Here is a 20,842-nt window from a genome sequence, read left to right as displayed (position 1 = left end):
GAAGGAAAAGCTTTCTCACAATAGATGTATCCCACTGGGGAAACAGTCTTCCAAGGGAAGTAGTGGAAGCACTATCACTTAGAACTTTTAACAATAGACTAGAGAAAACACTAGTAAATATATAATAGCATTGAAAGGCAGGTATTTCAGAGGAGAGGTTTTCTCCGTCTGTAATTTAACATGTATTATATTGCCACAGTGAACAGAGTTGTAGTTTCCCTGGAACAGTCCACATTTTCATCCCAAATCTCACAAGGTAGTTTGATTCTGGGCTGTCAATCTGTAAACTGGCAAGATCCTGCCTGATAACCACACATACATTTGTTTCTGAAGGAGTGAGAAGAAATCCTGAACTGTTGTGTATTAGCCAGCCATTGGTGCTAGAAGTTTAGTTCTGAAAGAATAAATGTGGCAAAACAAGAATGTCTTTAGCCTCTTAAGGGACTGCATGTTGAAGGAAATTTTTCAAGGAGAAATTTTCTAAGGCAGAAATGAGAGTTATATGCCTAACTTCAACTTAAAGCCAACAGGAGTTTGGTGCATCTAACTCCCATTTCTGCCTTTGAATATCTCTTTCTTAAATTCTTGGACATAGACTTTTCTATGAAATATAAGATAATACAACAATACTTTGTCTTATGAAACACAATTAATGCATTGGTTAGGATGGTTGATATTCACCTAAAATGAAAGTCAGGAATCAATGATGGTAGCATAATCTGCCTGCGATACCGCTGATTAGAAGGTGTATTGACTTGCTGAAGAAGGAACAGATAAGGATGCTATTGGTTGGCTAAAAATCTTTTGTTGCTGAGTGCTTATAGACCCGGTGATGTCCAGCAACTACTGTTACATCTTGATGGTGCTCTTTGCAGAGTTCCATTCTACATCCCTTGTGATCCTGTGTGCATGTGAGGCCTGGTCTACACTACGCGTTTATACCGATTTTAGCAGAGTTAAACCGATTTAACTCTGCACCCGTCCACAACGAGGCCCTTTATATCGATATAAAGGGCTCTTTAAACTGGTTTCTGTACTCCTCCCTGACGAGAGGAGTAGCACTGAAATCGGTATTGCCATATTGGATTAGGGTTAGTGTGGCCGCAAATCGAGGGTATTGGCCTCCGAGCGGTATCCCACAGTGCACCACTGTGACCGCTCTGGAAAGCGATCTGAACTCAGATGCACTGGCTAGGTAGACAGGAAAAGCCTCTCAAACTTTTGAATTTCATTTCCTGTTTGGCCAGCATAGAGAGCTCACCCGCACAGGTAACAATGTAGTCTCCTGAGAATCAAAAAAGAGCTCCAGCATGGACCGCACAGTAGGTACTGGATTTGATCGCTATATGGGGAGAGGATTCTGTGCTAACAGAACTCTGTTCCAAAAGATGAAATGAAAAAACATTTGAAAAAATTTCCAAGGCTATGATGGAGAAAGGCCACACCAGGGACTCAGTACAGTGCCGCATGAAAGTTAAGGAGCTCAGACAAGCCTACCAGAAAACCAAAGAAGCAAACGGAAGGTCCGGGGCAGGACCGAAAACATGCCGCTTCTACGTTGAGCTGCATGCAATTCTAGCGGGGTCCGCCACCACTACCCCACCCCGTCCGTGGATTCCGAGGTTGGGGTGGTAATCTCAGCCACGGCTGAGGATTCTGTGGATGGGGAAGAGGAGGACGAGCTTGCAGAGAGCACACAGCACTCCGTTCTCCCCAACAGCCAGGAGCTTTTTCTCACCCAGACGGAATTACCCTCCCAGCCCTCCCAAGCCACTAGCCCAGACAATGAAGCCATGGAAGCGACCTCTGGTGAGTGTACCTTTGTAAATATAAAACATGGTTTAAAAGCAAGCATTTTTTAATGATTGATTTGCCCTGAGGACTTGGGATGCATTCGCAGCCAGTACAGTTATTGGAAAAGTTTGTTAACATGTCTGGGATGGAGCGGAAATCCTCCAGGGACATCTCCATGAAGCACTCCTGGAGGTACTCCAAAAGCCTTTGCAGAAGGTTTCTGGACAAGGCAGCCTTATTCCGTCCACCATGGTAGGACACTTGACCATGCCATGCATGTAGCGAGTAATCTAGTATCATTGCATGACAAAGCCTAGCTGCGTATGGTCCCAGTGATTGCAGGCATTCAAACAACATCCGTTCTTTATCTCGCTGTGTTATCCTCAGGAGAGTGATATTGTTCATGGTAATCTGGTTGAAATTCAGGAATTTAATTAAGGGGACAGAGATGGCCATTCCTACTGGGCTGTTTGCCTGTTGCTTAAAAGAAATCATTCCTTGCAGGTAGCCAGGAGGGGGAGGGGAGGGGGGTAATGGCGCTGAGCTTTTTCGTGTTTGGATAGCAGGGATCTTCTCTGCTACCAGCCACGCGGTGGGGGAGGAAGGGGGGGTGATTAGCAGTGATCTTCCATGATACCAGCCACGCAGTGGGGGGAGGGATAAAGTGATCATCCCAGAGATTTGGTTGGGGGGTTTGTTTCTGCTGCTGCATGTTAACTGGAAAGAAGCAGCACTGAACGGGATTTGCTTGGTATTTGGGAAAGAAGGGCACTGTGAATATGAAGGCTGCAGAAGCCGAAAGACAATTCTGAAGCTGAATTCTGCTGCCCGGACCTGCGTCTGTGAGATCTCTAACACCAGAGCTGCAGGCACTCAATATTAAGATGCAAAATGCGAGCTTGTAGTGAAATCACATGTGCTATGTAAGGTGAATAGTGTTGTTCACTGTGAAAGAGTATAACCATTGTTCTGTAAAATGTATCTTTTTAAATACTTCTCTCCCTTTTTTACCTCCCTCATGCAGCTGCACATTTTTCAAGCCTCCCTACTCCATCCCGAAGGCTATCTCTGATAAGGCAGCGGAAAAAAAAGACGCGAGACGAAATGTTCTTGGAAATCATGGAAGTAACCCGCAAGGAAAGAGCTCATCTGAATGAGTGGAAGGACGTGGTATCAAATTACAGGAAAGATGCCAGTGAACGTGAGGACAGGAGGGACCAACGTGAGGAGAGGAGACACGCTCGAGATGAGAGGTGGCGGCAGGAAGATCAGAGGTGTAGGCAGGAAGATCAGCGGTGGCGGGATGCACCCTGGGACTGCTGCGTGATCAAACTGACATTCTCCGACGTCTGGTGGAGCTTCAGGAACAGCAGCAGGGTCACAGAGTGCCGCTGCAGCCTCTGTGTAACCACCCTCACCACTCGCCATGTTCCATATCTTCCTCACTGAGACGTGTAAGAACGCGTGGGGGAAGGCTTCGTGCACCTGCCCACTCCACCCCCGTGGACAGCCCAACCACAAGGCTGTCATTACTTTGAAATATTTTTAGTGGCCTTTTCCTTCCCTCCTATCCTTCTCCCAAACCACACCCGAAATACCTTGTCAGTTCTCTCCCTCTTTTTATAATGACTTTTTAATAAAGAATACATGATTTTTAAACGATAGTGACTTTATTTCCTTAAGCAAGCTGTAATCGAAGGGGGAGGGTGGGTTGCTTACAGGGAATGAGTCAATCAAGGTGGGGGGGGCGTTCATCAAGGGGAAACAAACACAACAGTCACACCGTACCCTGGCCAGTGATGAAACTCGTTTTCAAAGCTTCTCTGATGCGCACCGCTTCGTGGTGTGCTCTTCTAATCGCCCTGGTGTCTGGCTGCGCGTAATCAGTGGCCAGGTGATTTGCCTCAGCCTCCCACCCTGCCATAAAGGTCTCCCCCTTACTCTCACAGAGATTGTGGAGCACACAGAAAGCAGCAATAACAGTGGGGACATTGATTTGGCTGAGGTCTGAGAGAGTCATTAATGTGCGCCAGCGCGCCTTCTAACAGCCAAATGCACATTCTACCACCATTCTGCACTTGCTCAGCCTGTAGTTGAACAGCTCCTGACTACTGTCCAGGCTGCCTGTTTATGGCTTCATGAGCCATGGCATCAAGGGGTAGGCTGGGTCCCCCAGGATAACTACAGGCATTTCAACATCCTCAACTGTTATTTTCTGATCTGGGAAATAATTCCCTTGCTGCAGCCATTTAAACAGAGGAGTGTTCCTGAAGACGCGAGCATCATGAACCCTTCCTGGCCATCCCACATGGATGTTGGTGAAACGTCCCTTGTGATCCACCAGTGCTTGCAGCACCATTGAAAAGTACCCCTTGCAGTTTACGTACTGGGTGCCCTGGTGCTCCAGTGCCAAGATAGGGATATGGGTTCCATCTATTGCCCCATCACAGTTAGGGAATCCCATTACAGCAAAGCCATCCACTATGACATGCACATTTCCCAGAGTCACAACCTTTCGTAGCAGCAGCTTAGGGATCGCTTTGGCTACTTGCATCACAGCAGCCCCCACAGTAGATTTTCCCACTCCAAATTGATTCCTGACTGACTGGTAGCTGTATGGCCTTGCAAGCTTCCAGAGGGCTATTGCCACTCACTTCTCAACTGTGAGGGCTGCTCTCATCTTGGTATTCTGGCATTTCAGGGCGGGGGAAGGCAAGTCACAAAGTTCCATGAAAGTGCCCTTACGCATGCAAAAGTTTTGTAGCCACTGCGAATCATCCCAAACCTGCAAAACTATGCGGTCCCACCAGTCTGTGCTTGTTTCCCAGGCCCAAAATCGGCATTCAATGGCTAGAACCTGCCCCATTACCAGCAGAATCTCCAAAGCACGGGGGCCCGTGGTTTGAGAGAATTCTGTGTCCATGTCCTCATCACTCTCGTTGCTGCTCTGCCATAGCCGCCTCCTCCTCGCCTGGCTTTGCAGATCCTGGTTCAGCATAGACTGCACGAGAACTCATGAGGTGTTTACAACATCCACGATTGCGGTCTTGATCTGAGCAGGGTCCATGCTTGCTGCGCTATGGCGTTTGCACAGTTCACCCAGGAAAAAAGGCGCGAAACAGTTGTCTGCTGCTTTCACGGAGGGAGGGGTGAGGCTGTACCCAGAACCACCCACGACAATGTTTTTTGCCCCATCAGGCACTGGGATCTCAACCCAGAATTCCAAGGGGCGGAGGAGACTGCGGGAACTATGGGATAGCTACAGAATAGCTACCCACAGTGTAATACTCTGGAAATCGACGCTAGCCTCGATACATGGACGTACACAGCCGAATTAATGTGCTTAGTGTGGCCGTGTGCACTCGACTTTATACCATCTGTTTTACAAAACCGGTTTCTGTAAAATCGGAATAATCCCATAGTGTAGACATATCCTGAACTTACTGGGGAGGTGGATGAGAGGTGGGTGGCAATTACTGAGGATAAATGGCATTGCCAGCATGCTAACAATCCACCTCTAGGTCCCTCTGATCCAGTGCATGTAGGCAAACACTTGTCTGTGTCTACCAGAGACTGAAGTCTAGGGGAAGGTAAGCTTGCTGAGGCTCCATCTGGAGAAGATTTGTGGGATGTTATTAAATTTGGGGAAGCAACTGGAAGATTTGTGAAACATTATAACTTCTCTTACAGAGGCTGTTTTTTGTGATGTGGGAGCACAATCTGGGATCTATTTTGAAGAAGAAGATGATTAGTGATGATTAGTAATACTAGCAGTGACCAATACTAGATGATTAGTAATACTAGCAGTGACCAAGATGGTGTCCCCCCCCCCAATCTATGCCTGGCAAGAATTCAGACCCCAAGGAACTTATTAACCAACAACAGTGTAATAAAAAAAACCCCAACACACACCCTTACACTCCTCATCATGGGCAACTTTTCAAATGAGCGTTAAAAATCTGTGTCCATAAGTATTGTGCACACAAACAAGTACATGTGCATGCAAATGGGGCATCTACAACAAGGCCTTCTTCTGCAAGTCCTCACATGGTGCCCAGCAGAGAGCAAAGGCTGTTCGTGCTCCAGCATGACAAATAAGGTAAGCACTAAGCATAGTTCTCCACATTGACCAGGAGTAAATCTCAAGCATGTGTGCTTCTTTACTCTTAAGAACATAGCGTAAAAAAAGGGTGAGATGTGGGTGAAAGAAAGGACATAAGTGTTATTCTCAATATGCAATGAAGCCATTATGAATGTGCTTGAGAATTTGCTTCTATACTTATCACTGTGCAGCGATAATTTATTGGCCATGTAGGAGTATTCTCTTTAATGCAAGATTGAGTTCTCCAGACCCCCCTACCTACTTATTGTGCTTATTCTTGCAACACTGCACTTGCACAATGCATGATCAACCCCAAGACATAATGACATGATCTGTGCACATAAGTTCTGCAGAAGCATTTTAGTGGTTGTTTGAATATTTGACCCTAAATGTATTCACTAATACATAAAGCAAGCCAATTTTCTGATGGCTAGTCATTGTTTACATTAGAAATATAATTTTGTACTAGTATAATTCATTATTTTCTAAAGTATCTCCCTCGTATTGTATCTCAGGCATACTGAAAACAGTGCTAACATTTCTGGATGTGAGGAATTAAGTTATCTAAAAACACAAAAACAATCTTTTACCGTTGCTAAGGATCAGGCATTGGTGTGATTCAATTAACCAAGACCACATTTGTGCATATGATTTGTGATTAGATAAAACAAGGATTAGAAGCAAAAAGATTATCAAATTTACATGACTAAATTGTTAGTAGCCAGACACATGCTTAGTATCAGCAAGCCGGAAAAGAAGTGAAGTTAGCCAAGTGTGGGTAAGTCTTTCCACTCATTCAAAAACCTACAAAGACTGTATTATGCACCTTTTTGCTGCCAGGCTTTGGAAAGGTGTACGATTTGAGTCTTGAGATAATTCCACCTGTTGACCAAGTCTAGAAACCATAACGTCAAAGAGGAACAGTAAATGTGTCAGGAAAATATCTAATGGTAATTTATAAACAGATGTACTTTTACAAGAACCACCTTCCAAAACATTCCTGGTATTTTCTCTACTCTGTGTCTAAGTATACTTTTAAATTATTATGCTGAATCAAAAAGTACGCAAAAGTAACATGTAAAATCTCCAACAGATCTTCCATATCACTCCCTCCCCTTCCAAATCTCTCCTTTAGAAATCATTATATCCCAACATAAAGGAGAAAAACACAACTGTTACATGTTGACTAGCATCACTGGGATAAATTCTGCTTCCAGTTACACTCTTGCAATCCCAATAATTTTAGTGAGGTTCCATGCATGTACAGCAAAATTTAGTCCTTAGTATTGTATAGAATTTCCAAAGTTGGAAAATGCACCAAAGTTTGCAGAAATACATAAGGCAAAATTGATTACAGTTATAAATCAAAAACAACTAGGCTTTTCTCCCAGTCATTCACACAGTAAACCTCTTCCACTACTACTATGAAATTCTTATTCCCTAAATAAGCAGGATTTACCAATGTGAAACAAATAATACTCCACTTATAATGTATTAAGGTTAATATGTCTATCAATTTGAAGCACACCTTGGTTTTAGAATTAACATAAGATGGTTATTTAAAAAAAAAAGCTACATAAGCTGAATTGAACTCAAAACAGTATTTTGGGGGGGAAAAAACAACAAACTAATAGATTTTGATTTCCACAAATGCAGTCTTGTCTATATAAATTCATTGAAAACAAAAGCAAAGACACCGTTACCTTGATATAACGCTGTCCAGGGGAGCCAAAAAATCTTACCGCATTATAGGTGAAACTGTGTTATATCAAACTTGCTTTGATCCATCGGAGTGCGCAGCCCTGCCCGCAGGAATGCTGCTTTACCCCGTTATATCCAAATTCATGTTATATCGGCTCGCGTTATATCAGGGTAAAGGTGTATGTTGTTTGGCAAGTATGTTATGAGAGCTGATTAGCCTTATGTGACTGATTATTTCTTAGAGAAAGTCATTTAGGGCTAAACAGGGACAAAGAGCACACATTTAAATGTTTGAAGTAGTATTGTGTTGTCCTAACAATTATGCACTTACAGTTGATATGGCACTCTGACTCCCCTTTTCAGTCATGTAAAACTTACTTTTGAGGTTGAAGGTTTAGAACTTTTCAAATAATTAATTTTGAGTTATTTTATTATTTAAAAAGAGCCTGTCAGCTGTATTTCCACCAAAGGTTTCTTTTTAAAAGGATCATTTCCTTTCAGACAACTAAAAAAAGCAGCTTTGTTTTAAAACATCAAACTCGGCCTACATGTACATATTCCTATTTCAGGAATGGGTGCTGTATGGTGTGAGACAAATTTTAGGATTGAAATTCCAAAGTTCCAAGATTTTTAAAATTGCATATTAAATCAGTTATTTTCCTTAATCTGACAACGTTCTCTTTCCATATGGGACCAAAAACCTTTGGGAACTTTCTAGTTATCCTGCAACAAATGAATATATCTTCTAAAGTGGTTAGAGTTTTTGTGTAGGGTGAGTGCTGTTCAATATACTTTTTCTGTAACAGTTACTCCTTAACTTTTGACCCGATACCCATGCAGCAGTTTGTAAGGCTTTAGAGCTAATAATAACTAACTCACATGATAGTACTGCAGACATAAAAATGCATCCCAAGATGAATATTTTGTAGAAGTTGAAGAAGGATGGCAGTACCAGTCTAAATAAGCTGGCACTCATAAAAATTTAAAAACTAATTAGGTTTGGGCCTACAACTTACATGCCTAGTGCATGATAACTACTATATAAATATAACAATACTTGGACAGAGGACTGTTGCTGAAATTTGGATGCTCCAGACTTGTTGCTTCTCTGTATTGGTAGTGACTGATCTCAGGCTCAAATCCTAAACTCATCTCCTGGTCTAAATCCTTGATCAAGGTTTTGGGAAGATGCTCAGGGTGAAGGAATCATCCCCAAGGTGGTAGAGCCAGTGGCTGAAGAAGTTTACTTAGGGTCCCTTTATATGATGGGAAGGAAATGTTCCTACCCTGCCCAACTCTTCAGTGGAGTACTGCTATATATGGGGATGATGAGCAGGGCTTCATGCTCGGTGTGGTACATGTACCTCTTGTACAGCCTTCCAACACTCTGTCTCCCCTTTCTGCTCTGGTTTCATTGCAAAGGAGACCTCAGTGTGGCAGAAGAGAGGACTGGATTTTGACATCCTGTCTGGTGGCCTAGTGATAACGTTACAGGAGATCCTACTGCTCTGTTAGTCATTGATGCTCCAGAGGATGAACTATAAACACAAGTAGCTTCTCTGAAACCATCAATTGTGATCTTCACTCTCATGAGCTAAGAAATATTGGAACTACTGGAGGCTTGTCTTGTGAACACAGCAATGGCTATTCCATCTTCTTCCTGCACTGGTTATCTATCTCCATACATTCTATACAACTTTATTTCTGGGTGCCTTTTCAAAGACAAGTTGGGGCCTCTTAATCAGAAATATTTGAATAATAGTTTTTTTTTGTTCATTGGCAATAAATTTATTTTTTCAAGTTAACATAAAAACATTTTTTTGGAAGTTTTCGGCAAGTCAAAAAGTTAAAAAAATCATTTTGGGTCAAACTAAACATTTTGTTTGATCTAAAATGAACTTCATTTTGGATCAAATGAGTTCTTTTCCTTTTTATTTTTTTTCAAACAACATGAAAAGTCATTTAAAAATTGAAAAGTCAAAGTATTTAATTTGAAAATGTCAAAACAAAACATTTAGTAAAATGGACACAAATTCATTAAGTGTTTTTGGCTGGGTTCTGCCTATAGTTTCCGTTGAAAAGTTTTTCTCACTCGACCTCTAATCAGCCTAGCTCAGGCAATAGCCAAGTCTAAGAAGCAAAGGATGATATCTCTGACCGTAGAATCATGTTTAGGGCAGTCACTGATGCATGTATTTGGGAAGAATTCCATACAGATATGTATATTGACTATGAATGTTTTTTGTGGAATAGCAGGCACTAGATAGGGGTCTCTCCAGGTAATATTCTCTTGTAGCACATTAAATCTCCTGCTCTGAGCACCTCCGTTTTGTTTTATAGGTCACCATTGGTATCTATGCTAAATTGAGTCCTGCATTCTACGTAGCTTTCTCTCTTTCAAAGTAGAGGCTAGTGTTGTTATTTAAAGATATGGGCCAAAGAAAAATGTGCTTGCAGGTTTAAAATAGGAGTATCATGGAAAGAAAAATGTCAGCTTCTTCTACAGCTCAGTTGGCTGCCCAGCTATTTTCAGATCCAAACCTCCCTGTTCTACTTCATGATTAAATACATCTCTCACACAAAAGATACCACTCCTTTTGGTAACTTCCTCATTGCTGGCTTTTGTATCTAGAGAATTCAAGACCAGAGTGAGGAGTGGGAAAGTGACAGCAACCGAGAAGGGCTACTGGCATGGGGGGCATGATTATGCATAAGGGTAAAGGTGGATCAGAATAGCAAGTGGGGGAAGAAGAAGAAGATTGAGGGGATGAGTAGTAACACGGGGCCAGATGAGGAGTAAAAAGAGACCAGGGACTAAGGGAAGCAGCAGTAACATGGTAGGGTAGGAAGAAGGGTGCCAGGACAAAGATAGGCTGGTGATAGGAGCTTGTTGGAGCAGGACAGGGAGAGGAAGGCAGAACTATATGGAATAAGAAGTATGAGAGAAGGTGGAGAAGCAGAGGCAAATCTGCTTAGGTGAGGAGACCCTGTTGGCTCTCTGGCTGGTGAGGAAGGACTTGGACTGTATGCTGGTTGGCAGGCAGGAAGAATCCGGTCTGTGGGAGGAGGGGAGTGGATTTGGCTGCCATAGTTAAAAAAGAAGAGGCAGGTAAGGGGAGGAGCTCTTTGCTACCCAGTTTTGTAAAATTAAAGGGATATAATGCTCCAGGATTTCTGAAAACTCTGATCTTAGACAGACCTAGCATGCTATGAAAATGGTATATTGGAATCAGGTAGATAGTTTATTGCAGATTCTACATGGTCTACATCAGTGTTTGCAGTTGTTATTTATTCTTTTGAGTATGCATTTCTATCTGTGCAGTTTGAATTAGTTTTTAATTAAACTCTGTATATCAGAACTGCTGCATAAGTGGTCAGCTGAACAGTTTAAGAGTTACTGTTTCTCCACAAGGATGCCCATGTGGAATTCAGTTATGGTAAGTAAACCTTTTGAGCTCTGTAGATAATAGGATTCCATGTAATTTTCTATTTTTTCCCTTTATATTAAAAGGCAAAGATATAACATAAAAGGAACTCTGTTAATGCAATGCCAATGTTCAGATGTTAATTACAGAAAAGTCTATAAATTATATATTACTGAGAATATATTCTCCTTATGGCAATAATTTTAGAAAAGGAACATAACACTTCTCATTGAACCCTTTGTTCTTCCCAACCTTCCTTGCTGTTCTACCATATGTCTAAGAAAGGGCTCAAAACTGTTTCAAATGAGGTCAATAGCAAAATTTCTATTTACTTCCATGGCAGAAGACTCAGGTCTATATCTATAAGTCCCTTGAAGTTTTAGTGTTTTGAGCCCCAGTCCTGAAAACACTAAGAATGTGTATAATTCTACTCATGTGAACAGGCCTTTTAAACTCAATGGGACTATTCATGAGTAAAAACACACTTTTAAGTGTTTGCAGGACCGGGTTATTAGTATGCAAAGAATCATGAACAACTATGGAGATATAAATAACGTTAAATTATAATGATACAACTAGAATTAGAGCTGCACTGCAATTTCACTGATGAAGCGGAGAGAAGAGTTTGGCCTGCGTTCTTTCATTACATGATCACACAACATTGGTCAACTTAACCTATTATTCAGCTAATAGAATAAAAAAATAGAACTACATTTTTTCTATAAACTAACACTTTATAAAGCTTCAAGTGTTTACCTTTCCTTTATACACTTGCAAGCATATAGGTAGTATTTTCTGTTCTTGCATAAGCTGAATTTTAATGTTGTGCCTCCATTAAGGTTGTGGAAATAAGGTGACTTATGTACCGCTGACATGTTTAAACTTCACATTTGAATATAATTTTAGTTACACATATGTTGTATGGAGCCAAACCTCAAGACCAAGATTTTCAAAAATGGTTAATGGTTTTGGGTGCATATGTCAAAGAGGCCTGATTTTCAGAAAGCACTGACCTCCTACCCTCTGAAAATCAGGCCATATTAAGGTGTCTTCAGTTGGCACTCAAACATTCAAGCATCCAAAATTATTGGTCACTTTTTGAAATCTTGGCCCAAATCCAGATATTTGATGATATAGCAGATTGGGACAGTATTCTCACAAAAATCTCTCTCACTCTCATGAAAGTATTTCCTGGGGTTATTTCTCTGTGGAAAATGTCACTTGAACAATCTACCATTGCAGTAAGAGGTAGATGTGTTTTGTGATGAAGGGAATGGATGGCAGGTTACAGTCATTAGCTTGAGCAATCATACCATCAGCACAAAAGCTAGAGCAAATCTGGGCTGGCAGAGCAGGGAAGCAGCACTTTTGAGAGCCAGGAATTTTTCTTCTTTAAAAACCACTCGGTGAAGTCCTGGCTCCATTGAAGTCAATAGCAAAACTCCCACTGATTTCAATGGGGCCAGGATCTCACCCAAAGCTTGTGATCAAAGTGAAGACATACAGGTTTAAAAAGTGTTTATTTTTTTTTTAAATTACTACATGGATCTCCTCTGACCCTGCAAGGCTCCAATAATGGCTGTGGCGCAGTCACCCCTCTAACTGGGTTGTGCGAGCTGGTCCATGACTTGGCCCTTAGCGTGTGACAAAGTCAAAGTTGTCCCTGAGGCCAGTGTGAGTATTCACACAGCCTGTGTACATGCATGCATGCAGGCAGCCATGCTATTGTCACATTTTGTGCTTTGCTTGGCAAAGGTATTACATTATTTTAAATATTACATTTTCTCTCTGGCACCACTGCCTTTCATGTTCTGTTGCTACTTATCAAACACTAAAAGGCTGAACATAGGGTACTGTGCTATTGTTTACCTAAATGATATCACCAGCCTACACTTCACCACAGGCTCATGTATTGTGTCTATGTGACATTTAGTTTTTAACTGATCGTCACTCATGGAGAGCCAGAACAGTCTACCTAACTACTGCCCATTTATCAGGCTCTAGCTGGTATGGGCCCCTGCAGGCCTAAAACAGTCTTAGTTTGGGTACATCGGCTCTCTCTTTCTATCCCAGAAAAAAAAGTTTCCCTACAGTACAACAATTTCAGAATCTCCCTGTATTGTTTTTCTGTATCTGATGTTTCCCTAACTGGAATCCTAAATCTGAGTCTAAAACATGTATAGGTGTTACAGATACATGATTCACATTGTAGATATTTTTAAAAACTAGTGGCAGATAGGTGCCATTTGTGCCTCTGAAAGTATCTCTGTATTTTCCTAATATTTAACAAGTGATATGATTGCATATGCTTGGTGATCATGTAATTAAAGACTCTTTTGCAGTCCATATGGGCAAGCAGAGCAGTTCTGTTTGGTGTGAACCTCAATTCTGAATTTCTTGTGCTTTGTATAATTAAAATTTCAAGTTTGGGGCCAAATCGTGCCCCCTGAAGCAGTGATGCGAAAAAAGGAAGGAAGTCTAGATAATCTTTTACTGCCTCTTCATCTTTTGCAGAAGCAGCAGGGCAGAATATTTCCAGATAGCCCAGTGCATGGGCCTGGCTGTCATCTCTATCTGCAAACCACATCCTAAACGGTGCATGGTCTGTGGTCAAACGAGGGTGCTTCTAGACTCCCAGTCAGCTATAGCCCAACACTGATTTCAGCGCATGTTGGATCAGGCCTTTAAAAACCTGAGGTCAGCAACAAATGTTAACTGTGGAAATAGTTTGTATTCGTTCAGCAAAGTGATTCTGTTTTAGCCAGCAGATTCCTGAGACAGAAGATGCACTGTGCAGTATCTCAGCTCCCCCCTGTTGTTATAGTTAGTGCAGGATATGACCCATAACATTGCCACAGTGTAGCTTTTTGCATGTGATAGATCATAATTTTTTAATCTTGTGCCTATAAAATAAACCCAAAGAATTACATGCTGCATATAACTGAGCAAAAACTGATTAAAGGAATAAGCTAGAATATTTCAAACCGGGGTAATGTACTTTTCCATGTACTGTCTATATACAGCAATCATAAGAAAATTAACTCACTACTGTAGTGGCATGCATTCATTAAAGTTCCTGAAATGCTAAGAAATACTAAGGATCTCACTTGCTTTTCTTAAACATAAGCATTGCTGCTACTGCTTACTCTTACCTTAGGATGGATTCCGGGAAGTGGAGGTGGACGAGTGTCAAAAATAATGTTAGCTATAAGGGAATCAAACATAAGAATTACTTTCTAAGCATACAGATTGCTGCCATTCTTACCAGGAGTGGGGAATATAGTAGTGAAAAAAAAAAAAAACCAAAAAAAAAACAGGTGGATGGCCTCTTATCAAACTACAGATTTTACATACTATGGTTCCAGTAGGTTTTATTCATGACCAACTGACAAGATATTAAACACAACAATCACCGGCTACACTGACTGATAAGTCATGTTCAACACCATGTTAGTTATCACAACGCTACAATATTGTATTCTTATGCAAACTAATTTTCAAGTGAAGAAAAAGCCATTTTTACGACCTGCTGAGACTTTCATCCCTTGTTTTTATATAAAACAGCCTTAGAACCTGGCCCAGAACTTCTTTCTGGACTAGACAGAATACTTGCCAGGCCTACTGGCCTTGAAAAGCTTGCAGTCAATACTTCACTGCCTGAGAAAGAAAACCATCCCAAGAAGAATTAAAATATTTGAGGATAGCAAAGGACTAATTGCCATCAAGATTGGCAATCACTGGAGGCAAAATTATGGCTCTATCTAATATAGAATCCCCCTACACCTTCTCACACTACCCAGAGCAATTCTTTAGAATAGTCTGCATGTTCCTATTCCTCTGATGAAGAAAATGCACACACCTCTTCTTATCTTTAGCAGGAACATTAGAGTTTTACAGTCATCTGAATCACTTACCATTTTCTGAGCCAAGTCGTGCACATGGAATTGTGAGGACCCTTTGCAGCCCATCTGGTTTGTATGAATAATGCTCAACTAACTAATAGGACAAAAAAGAAGAGAGAATGTCAGAAGGTGATATTGGGCAATAATACTGGCTGTGGGTTCTTGACAAGTCATTTCACCTTTCTGTGCCTCTGCTTCCTGTCCTACTCTGTGTCTGTCATGCCCACACGCTTCAGGGCAGGCACTGCCTCTCACTGTATGCCTGGGTCTGTAAACACTACTGTGATGTTAATAATAAGACATATATTGTTATTAGAACTGGCCTTTGCATTTTTGGTTGGCTTTACCTGTACACAGACTGTGGAATCGCAGTCATTTTACTGTCTAATGTGGGGTGGAGTGGGGTATGCAGGCAGAAATTGCAGCTCTGTTCAGAGAACACATTGAGTCATTGTACAGCATCTATAGTACATATTCATTATGGGGGGAGAAGAGTGTGTGCGCGCACGCACATTTATTTTACACAGCTCTAGGATCACAAGCAAATCCTGCCTCCCACCAGTATCTGCCTGTGGTGGAAGAATTTCCTTTGCCCATACAGCTCTCCTCATCAACAGCAGAGAATACTAATAAATCAGCATTTTTGTCAGCTTCGCATTAAGCAGGAAGGACATGCATAGTTAAGGGAAAGGCTAACAATTATTATATACAACTATAGACTTACATTATATACATACAGTTATAACAATTTGTGTTAATATAATTTTAAACAATAGGCAGCAGCAGAAATCTGTTACTGTTTCATTTCCTTTAGTGTTTTCAATTTACCCACATTTATTCCTTGCAGTGCCTCATCTTTATTACAGACTACAGTATAATCAGCAATCCATTCCATGATTACATAATCTGGGCCAGGATTTAGACGGTCTGGTAATGCTGAGCAGGCTGTATCTCTCAGTTTGCCAGCTAGACAGTCACAGAGCTAAAGAGGACTGTGTGTGCCTAGCATCCTAAACTATTCCCTCTGTGGTTACCACACCAGAGTTCTGTCTTTTGCTTGTCACAAGGGATGTTACAGAAATGCCATAGAGCTATCATTTAATCTTGCTTTTACAAATGAAAATGCCTTTTCATTCAAGGAAAATGTACAATTCTTTAAATAATAATAACTAGAGAAATTTTAAATTAAGCCAACATATTTTAAAAAAACTATCAAAAACTGTACCACTTACATAGCTTTCTATAATAAAAGATACTTCCCCCTTTTCCCCTAAAGGATGAAAATCACTAAAAATTAAGTTAGAATTATGTGACCAATTAGCTAAAGATTGCGGATGTGTTGTAAAGTAAAACAGAAACTGCCTTATTTGGTGCTATAAAAACATAACGAGAGTTGTCCAACTGATTAATTTAACAGACCTGCCAGAGGGTGTCAAACTTTTTTCCATCTGGTATAGAGAGCTTTCCTGTCTTGTCTCTGTCAATACGATAATGCAGTACTTTTCCTTCACTGAGCAGACAGAGAGCATAGGATCCATTGTTGTCCCTTTCCCTGATTCTGAAATGACAGGAGAAATATCAAAGATTATTCTCAACTAGTAGCAAGCATCTGTATTTTGAAAAAAAAAATCGTATTTTCTACAAGCTTTCCAAAAGGAAATAGGGCTAAAACTGCATCCCAGCTTTCGAAGCCTTCCCTTGAAAACCCTCATGTACTTTTAGTGTAAATTTTATAAAATGCAATTTTCTGAGGTTTGTTTTATCATTTTCCTGGGGCGGGGGCCGGGGGAAGGAAGTTCCGACATGTGGAGCTATTTTCTAGGGAGCAGCAGAATCCTGTGTTCTGCACAACATGCATGCTATGGGTAGGGCTACACTAGAAGCACTACATCAGCACAGCTGCACCGATGCAGCTGGCTGCTGTAGCGCTTCTGATGAAGATGCTCTATGGCAACAGGAGAGTGCTTTCCTGTCAGGATAATTACTCCACCGCCGCAAGAGGTGGAAGCTATGTCAGTGGGTGGGTGTCTCCCACCGACTTAACACTGGTGTGGACAGCACTTGGGTCATTGTAACTTGCCTTGCTCAGAAGGAGTGTCTTTTTCACACCTCTGAGCATAAGAAGCTAGATCAAATTAAGCAGTAGTGTATACCTGCCCTCAGTGAGTCAAGGGCTCTGAATGCATGCACTTTTGTGTATTGCAGGGCTGAAGTCAGAGACAGGGCTCTTGTACATTACAGTTGTATTTACATCTCTCTGGTACCTCAAATAAAGTGGACATTAACAGATAGGCAGATACAGTGAAAACTGATTATTCACTCTTTTATCCTACATCCTAATATAAAGATTGGGGGGGGGGCGGGATATCTGAAATTAATAGCAGGTTAAGATAAGCAAATAAAAAGAGAAACATTGAATTAGCTTGCGGTGTTTACTACTATATGTAAGGATAAAATTATGTCATGGAGGTCATGGATTCCATGACTTTCAGAGACAACTGTGACATTTTCCACTTCAGCCTCAGGATGGGGACCCAGGAGCTATGAGCCACCGTGGCTGGCAGGAATGTCCCAGAGCTGTCTGCTGCTGTGGGTGACGAGGGAGCCCCAGAGCTCAGCCGTGGCTGCTGGACCCCCTCCTATACAGTGGGGCTCGGGCTTCAGTTGTCACCTGCCCATCACACCTCCCCTTAATTTTTAGGAAAAGTCACAGTTGGGTCAGGAGGTTCTGTGAATTTTTGTTTACTGCCTGTGACCTGTCTGTGAGTATTAAAAATAACTGTGACAAAATCTTAACCTTAACTCTAGGTCATGTTCAAGCAACATAGCAGGATTTTACAAGGCAGTCGAATTGTATTAATTATGTTAATATTTGTTAAGCAAATTAGATCTTATGCTTCAAGGTGCAAGGTCTGCAGTGGATACATAAAGCATTGCACTATTGGCTATGCACACAAGCAATTATTTTCTCTCTCTGAAGTACACCTCTACCCCAATATAATGCTGTCCTCGGGAGCCAAAAAAATCTTACAGGTGAAACCACATTATATTGAACTTGCTTTGATCTGCCAGAGTGCGCAGCCCTGCCCCCCCCCCCCGCCCCCGAGCACTGCTTTACCGCATTATATCCGAATTCATGTTATATTGGGTCGTGTTATATCGGGGTAGAGGTGTCTCTCTTTCTGGCTACTGCCCCAGACAGAGTAATCATCTTAATGGACCTGTGGCAAAAAGACAAATCTTGGTTCTGTGCCCTTAAGTGCTTGGAATTCACATCCAATTCTTATTTATTTCACATAATATTAGATTATGAAGATGATCCATGTTCTCTCCCCATTATCTTCATTGTTAAGATAAGGAAAATCAAAAGTTATCTAGTAGACCATGAAATGTAATGCAAGGAAAATGCATACTATTCACATTCATTCAGGATACTGGCCAATCAGAAGGTCTGAAAACAATATATGAAGTGCCTGCATTCAGTAGTACTGATTTTAAAACTATATTATGTGTTGTAGTCACATTATCCCAGTATGGGTTTGTTTCCCTTCAGTGGCTGACTCCAGGAAATTGTTTGAGCATGCTATTGCCTTTATGCTGTCACATTGGTCCTTTAGCAGAAAAAGTAGACTTTTGATTTTAGATCCAGAGGCCCCAGGTTCAAACACAGCTGGTAGGAGGCTGGTCAACTGAATTGGTCTACATGTTTTCTGATGTAATGTCTTCCCACTGGAAAATACAGCTTCAACTACATTGAAACATTCTGAAGGGATGTGTCAATTTTGACGAAACTTTAGACTGAAACCTGCCTGGTTTCCTGTCAGGTCATCCACATGCCTTCCTGAGCTCCTTAGCAGACCATTTGTCAGACTGCCAGGCTCCCTAGGATCCTTGGTTGGCCAGGCTGCCCGACTCAGGCAAGTGGCCCAACTCCCAGCGCAATTGCCTGTATGATGAGTCAGATAGCCAAGAAAACATGCTAAAAAATTCCATTTTTGGTTCTCCCACCTGTGAAAAATTTCAGTGTTTTGACCTTTTTCTCTGAATTAGAGACAAACGGTTTTTTTTGGTTGTCCACCTCCCCACCCTTGAAATTCAAAATTTTTCATGGGCAGGAAAAATTGTTTCTCAGCCAGGTCTATATGTCAAACAGCTTTCAGAGTTTAAATTATATTGAAATGAGTTACCAGTATATACACAATGGTGGTTCACAGTATTAAAGAACTGAAAAGTTGAATCATTGTTATGGTTAAGATTTCGTCATGGTTATTTTTAATAAAAGTCACGGACAGGTTGTGGGTAATAAACAAAAATTCACAGAAGCCTGTGACCTGTCTGTGTCTTTTACTAAAAATAATGGGCTGATTGGGGAGGGGGAGGGGAGATGATGACTGAAGCCCAAGCCTCAGTGGAAGTAGGATGGGTCCAGCAGCTTTCAAGGCCGCTGCAGCTAACAGCTCTGAGGCCCCACCATGATCAGTGGGAGCTACAGGTCTCCCCAAAGGCAATGGCAGCTAAGAGCTCCAGGTCCCTACCACCTGACAGCCCCAGTCCCTCCATCCTGGGGCTGAAGCAGAAAATGTCACAGAGGTCTCTGAAAGTCACAGAAAGCATGGGTTCTGTGACCTCCGTGACATAATCTTATCCTTAATCACTGGCAAATAGTTTCTCAAGTAACTTAGAGCTAAATATATGGCACGAAACCCAGACATGGTACTGAGATGCTTTTGTTGGTGTTGTATTTACTAATACGCAATTAAGTCATGTTCCTGTAACTCCACTGGGCTTTGTAATGCTTTCCTCATTTCCTGGCTGCTGTGAAGGAGGGGTTTAATTCTCTTTCCCCTTCCTGGTTCCTGATGTGTGTGTGTTTGTTTCCCCTCTTCTCCTACATGTAAGATGCCATCTCTTGGCAGGTAGGAGTCCCAGTACCTTTCTCTCCTCCTCATGGCTGGACAGAAAATACCAAGTTTCCGGTGGCATCTATATGGATGAGTTTGTTCAGCACACTGAAATGCCTGAGCCACAGTTTTGTGATTCTGTCTTTTTAATCTCTGCCTGCATTTCATGTAGAAGCAGCGAAGTGTGAGCCAGGTCAGGAGACTAAGAAAGAGGCACATGTCGGGCCCTGAAGAGCTGTATCCTACTTCAGAAAATTTTTCTTTACATCTGTGATCCTTACAAAATTTACTATAATCGGAGTCTACTCTCTCGTTGATGTCTGGTCCTGAGAGGATGTATGAAGGTAACTCATTAACAGTAATAATCTCTGCGCATGTAAAACGTCAGCCTCTGTAGAGCAGATCAATATACTGGATACACAATTGCTTTCCATGTTAATGAGAGATAATAGATTATATTTCCTAATATGGTGCAAGATACTTTCTGAATGCTATGGAATGTAATGCAAAATTGCATATCTATTTTGGAGACAATGCCCTCCACTCTGAACATGTATTTCTAGTTCTTTTAATTATTAAGAGCAATACACAGGACAACAAACTTCAAGTCATTCTCCATTTTAGCAGAAACCTTGCTGCTTGACTGGTCAGTCAGCACAGGAAGTCAGCGTGCTAAGTACCTGTATGTTAAGAAAAACCACAAACAAAATGGTTCAGGTTTCTTTTAAAGTGATAGGCAAGCTATTCTGGTTTCAGAAAAAAATATCTTATTCTATTTCCCATTTCTGCAAGTCAGTGTTCCAATCATATTTATGTTCTGTACATTTAAATTTTAACCAACAAATATAACTTTGCATGCAATATGGCTGAATGAGCAGTTCAGAACAACCCATGAACAAGCTTAAACAAATCCTATTTGAATTTAACGAATCAAATCAAAAAACATTAGATCACACCCATTGTTACTACATCACATAGCATTGTGATCTGCGATGCTAGCACTATGATGCAATTAAG

The 20,842-nt window shown here is 41.4% G+C and overlaps 1 protein-coding gene across 5 annotated transcripts in view; it reads right to left on the bottom strand.

Annotated features, from left to right (window-relative positions):
• SYK (spleen associated tyrosine kinase) overlaps positions 1-20,842 on the bottom strand; it is a 103,806-nt gene that overhangs the window by 31,976 nt on the left and 50,988 nt on the right. For 4 of the 5 annotated variants that reach the window (XR_004000922.1, XM_030566770.1, XM_030566769.1 and 1 more), the window contains 4 exons: positions 16,344-16,482; positions 14,937-15,018; positions 14,175-14,227; positions 6,723-6,791 (listed from right to left, as the gene is read on the bottom strand). Coding sequence is in view for 4 of the 5 variants with exons in the window: in XM_030566770.1 (XP_030422630.1) it covers positions 6,723-6,791; positions 14,175-14,227; positions 14,937-15,018; positions 16,344-16,482 (343 nt within the window). In the remaining variant the exon portion in view is untranslated. The remainder of the gene's footprint in view (positions 1-6,722; positions 6,792-14,174; positions 14,228-14,936; positions 15,019-16,343; positions 16,483-20,842) is intronic. The other variant, XM_030566771.1, reaches the window with a different exon arrangement.

Source organism: Gopherus evgoodei, chromosome 6 (genome assembly GCF_007399415.2).
Source record: "Gopherus evgoodei ecotype Sinaloan lineage chromosome 6, rGopEvg1_v1.p, whole genome shotgun sequence".
Lineage (NCBI taxonomy): Eukaryota > Metazoa > Chordata > Testudines > Testudinidae > Gopherus > Gopherus evgoodei.
This window is presented reverse-complemented; position numbering and strand designations above follow the sequence as displayed.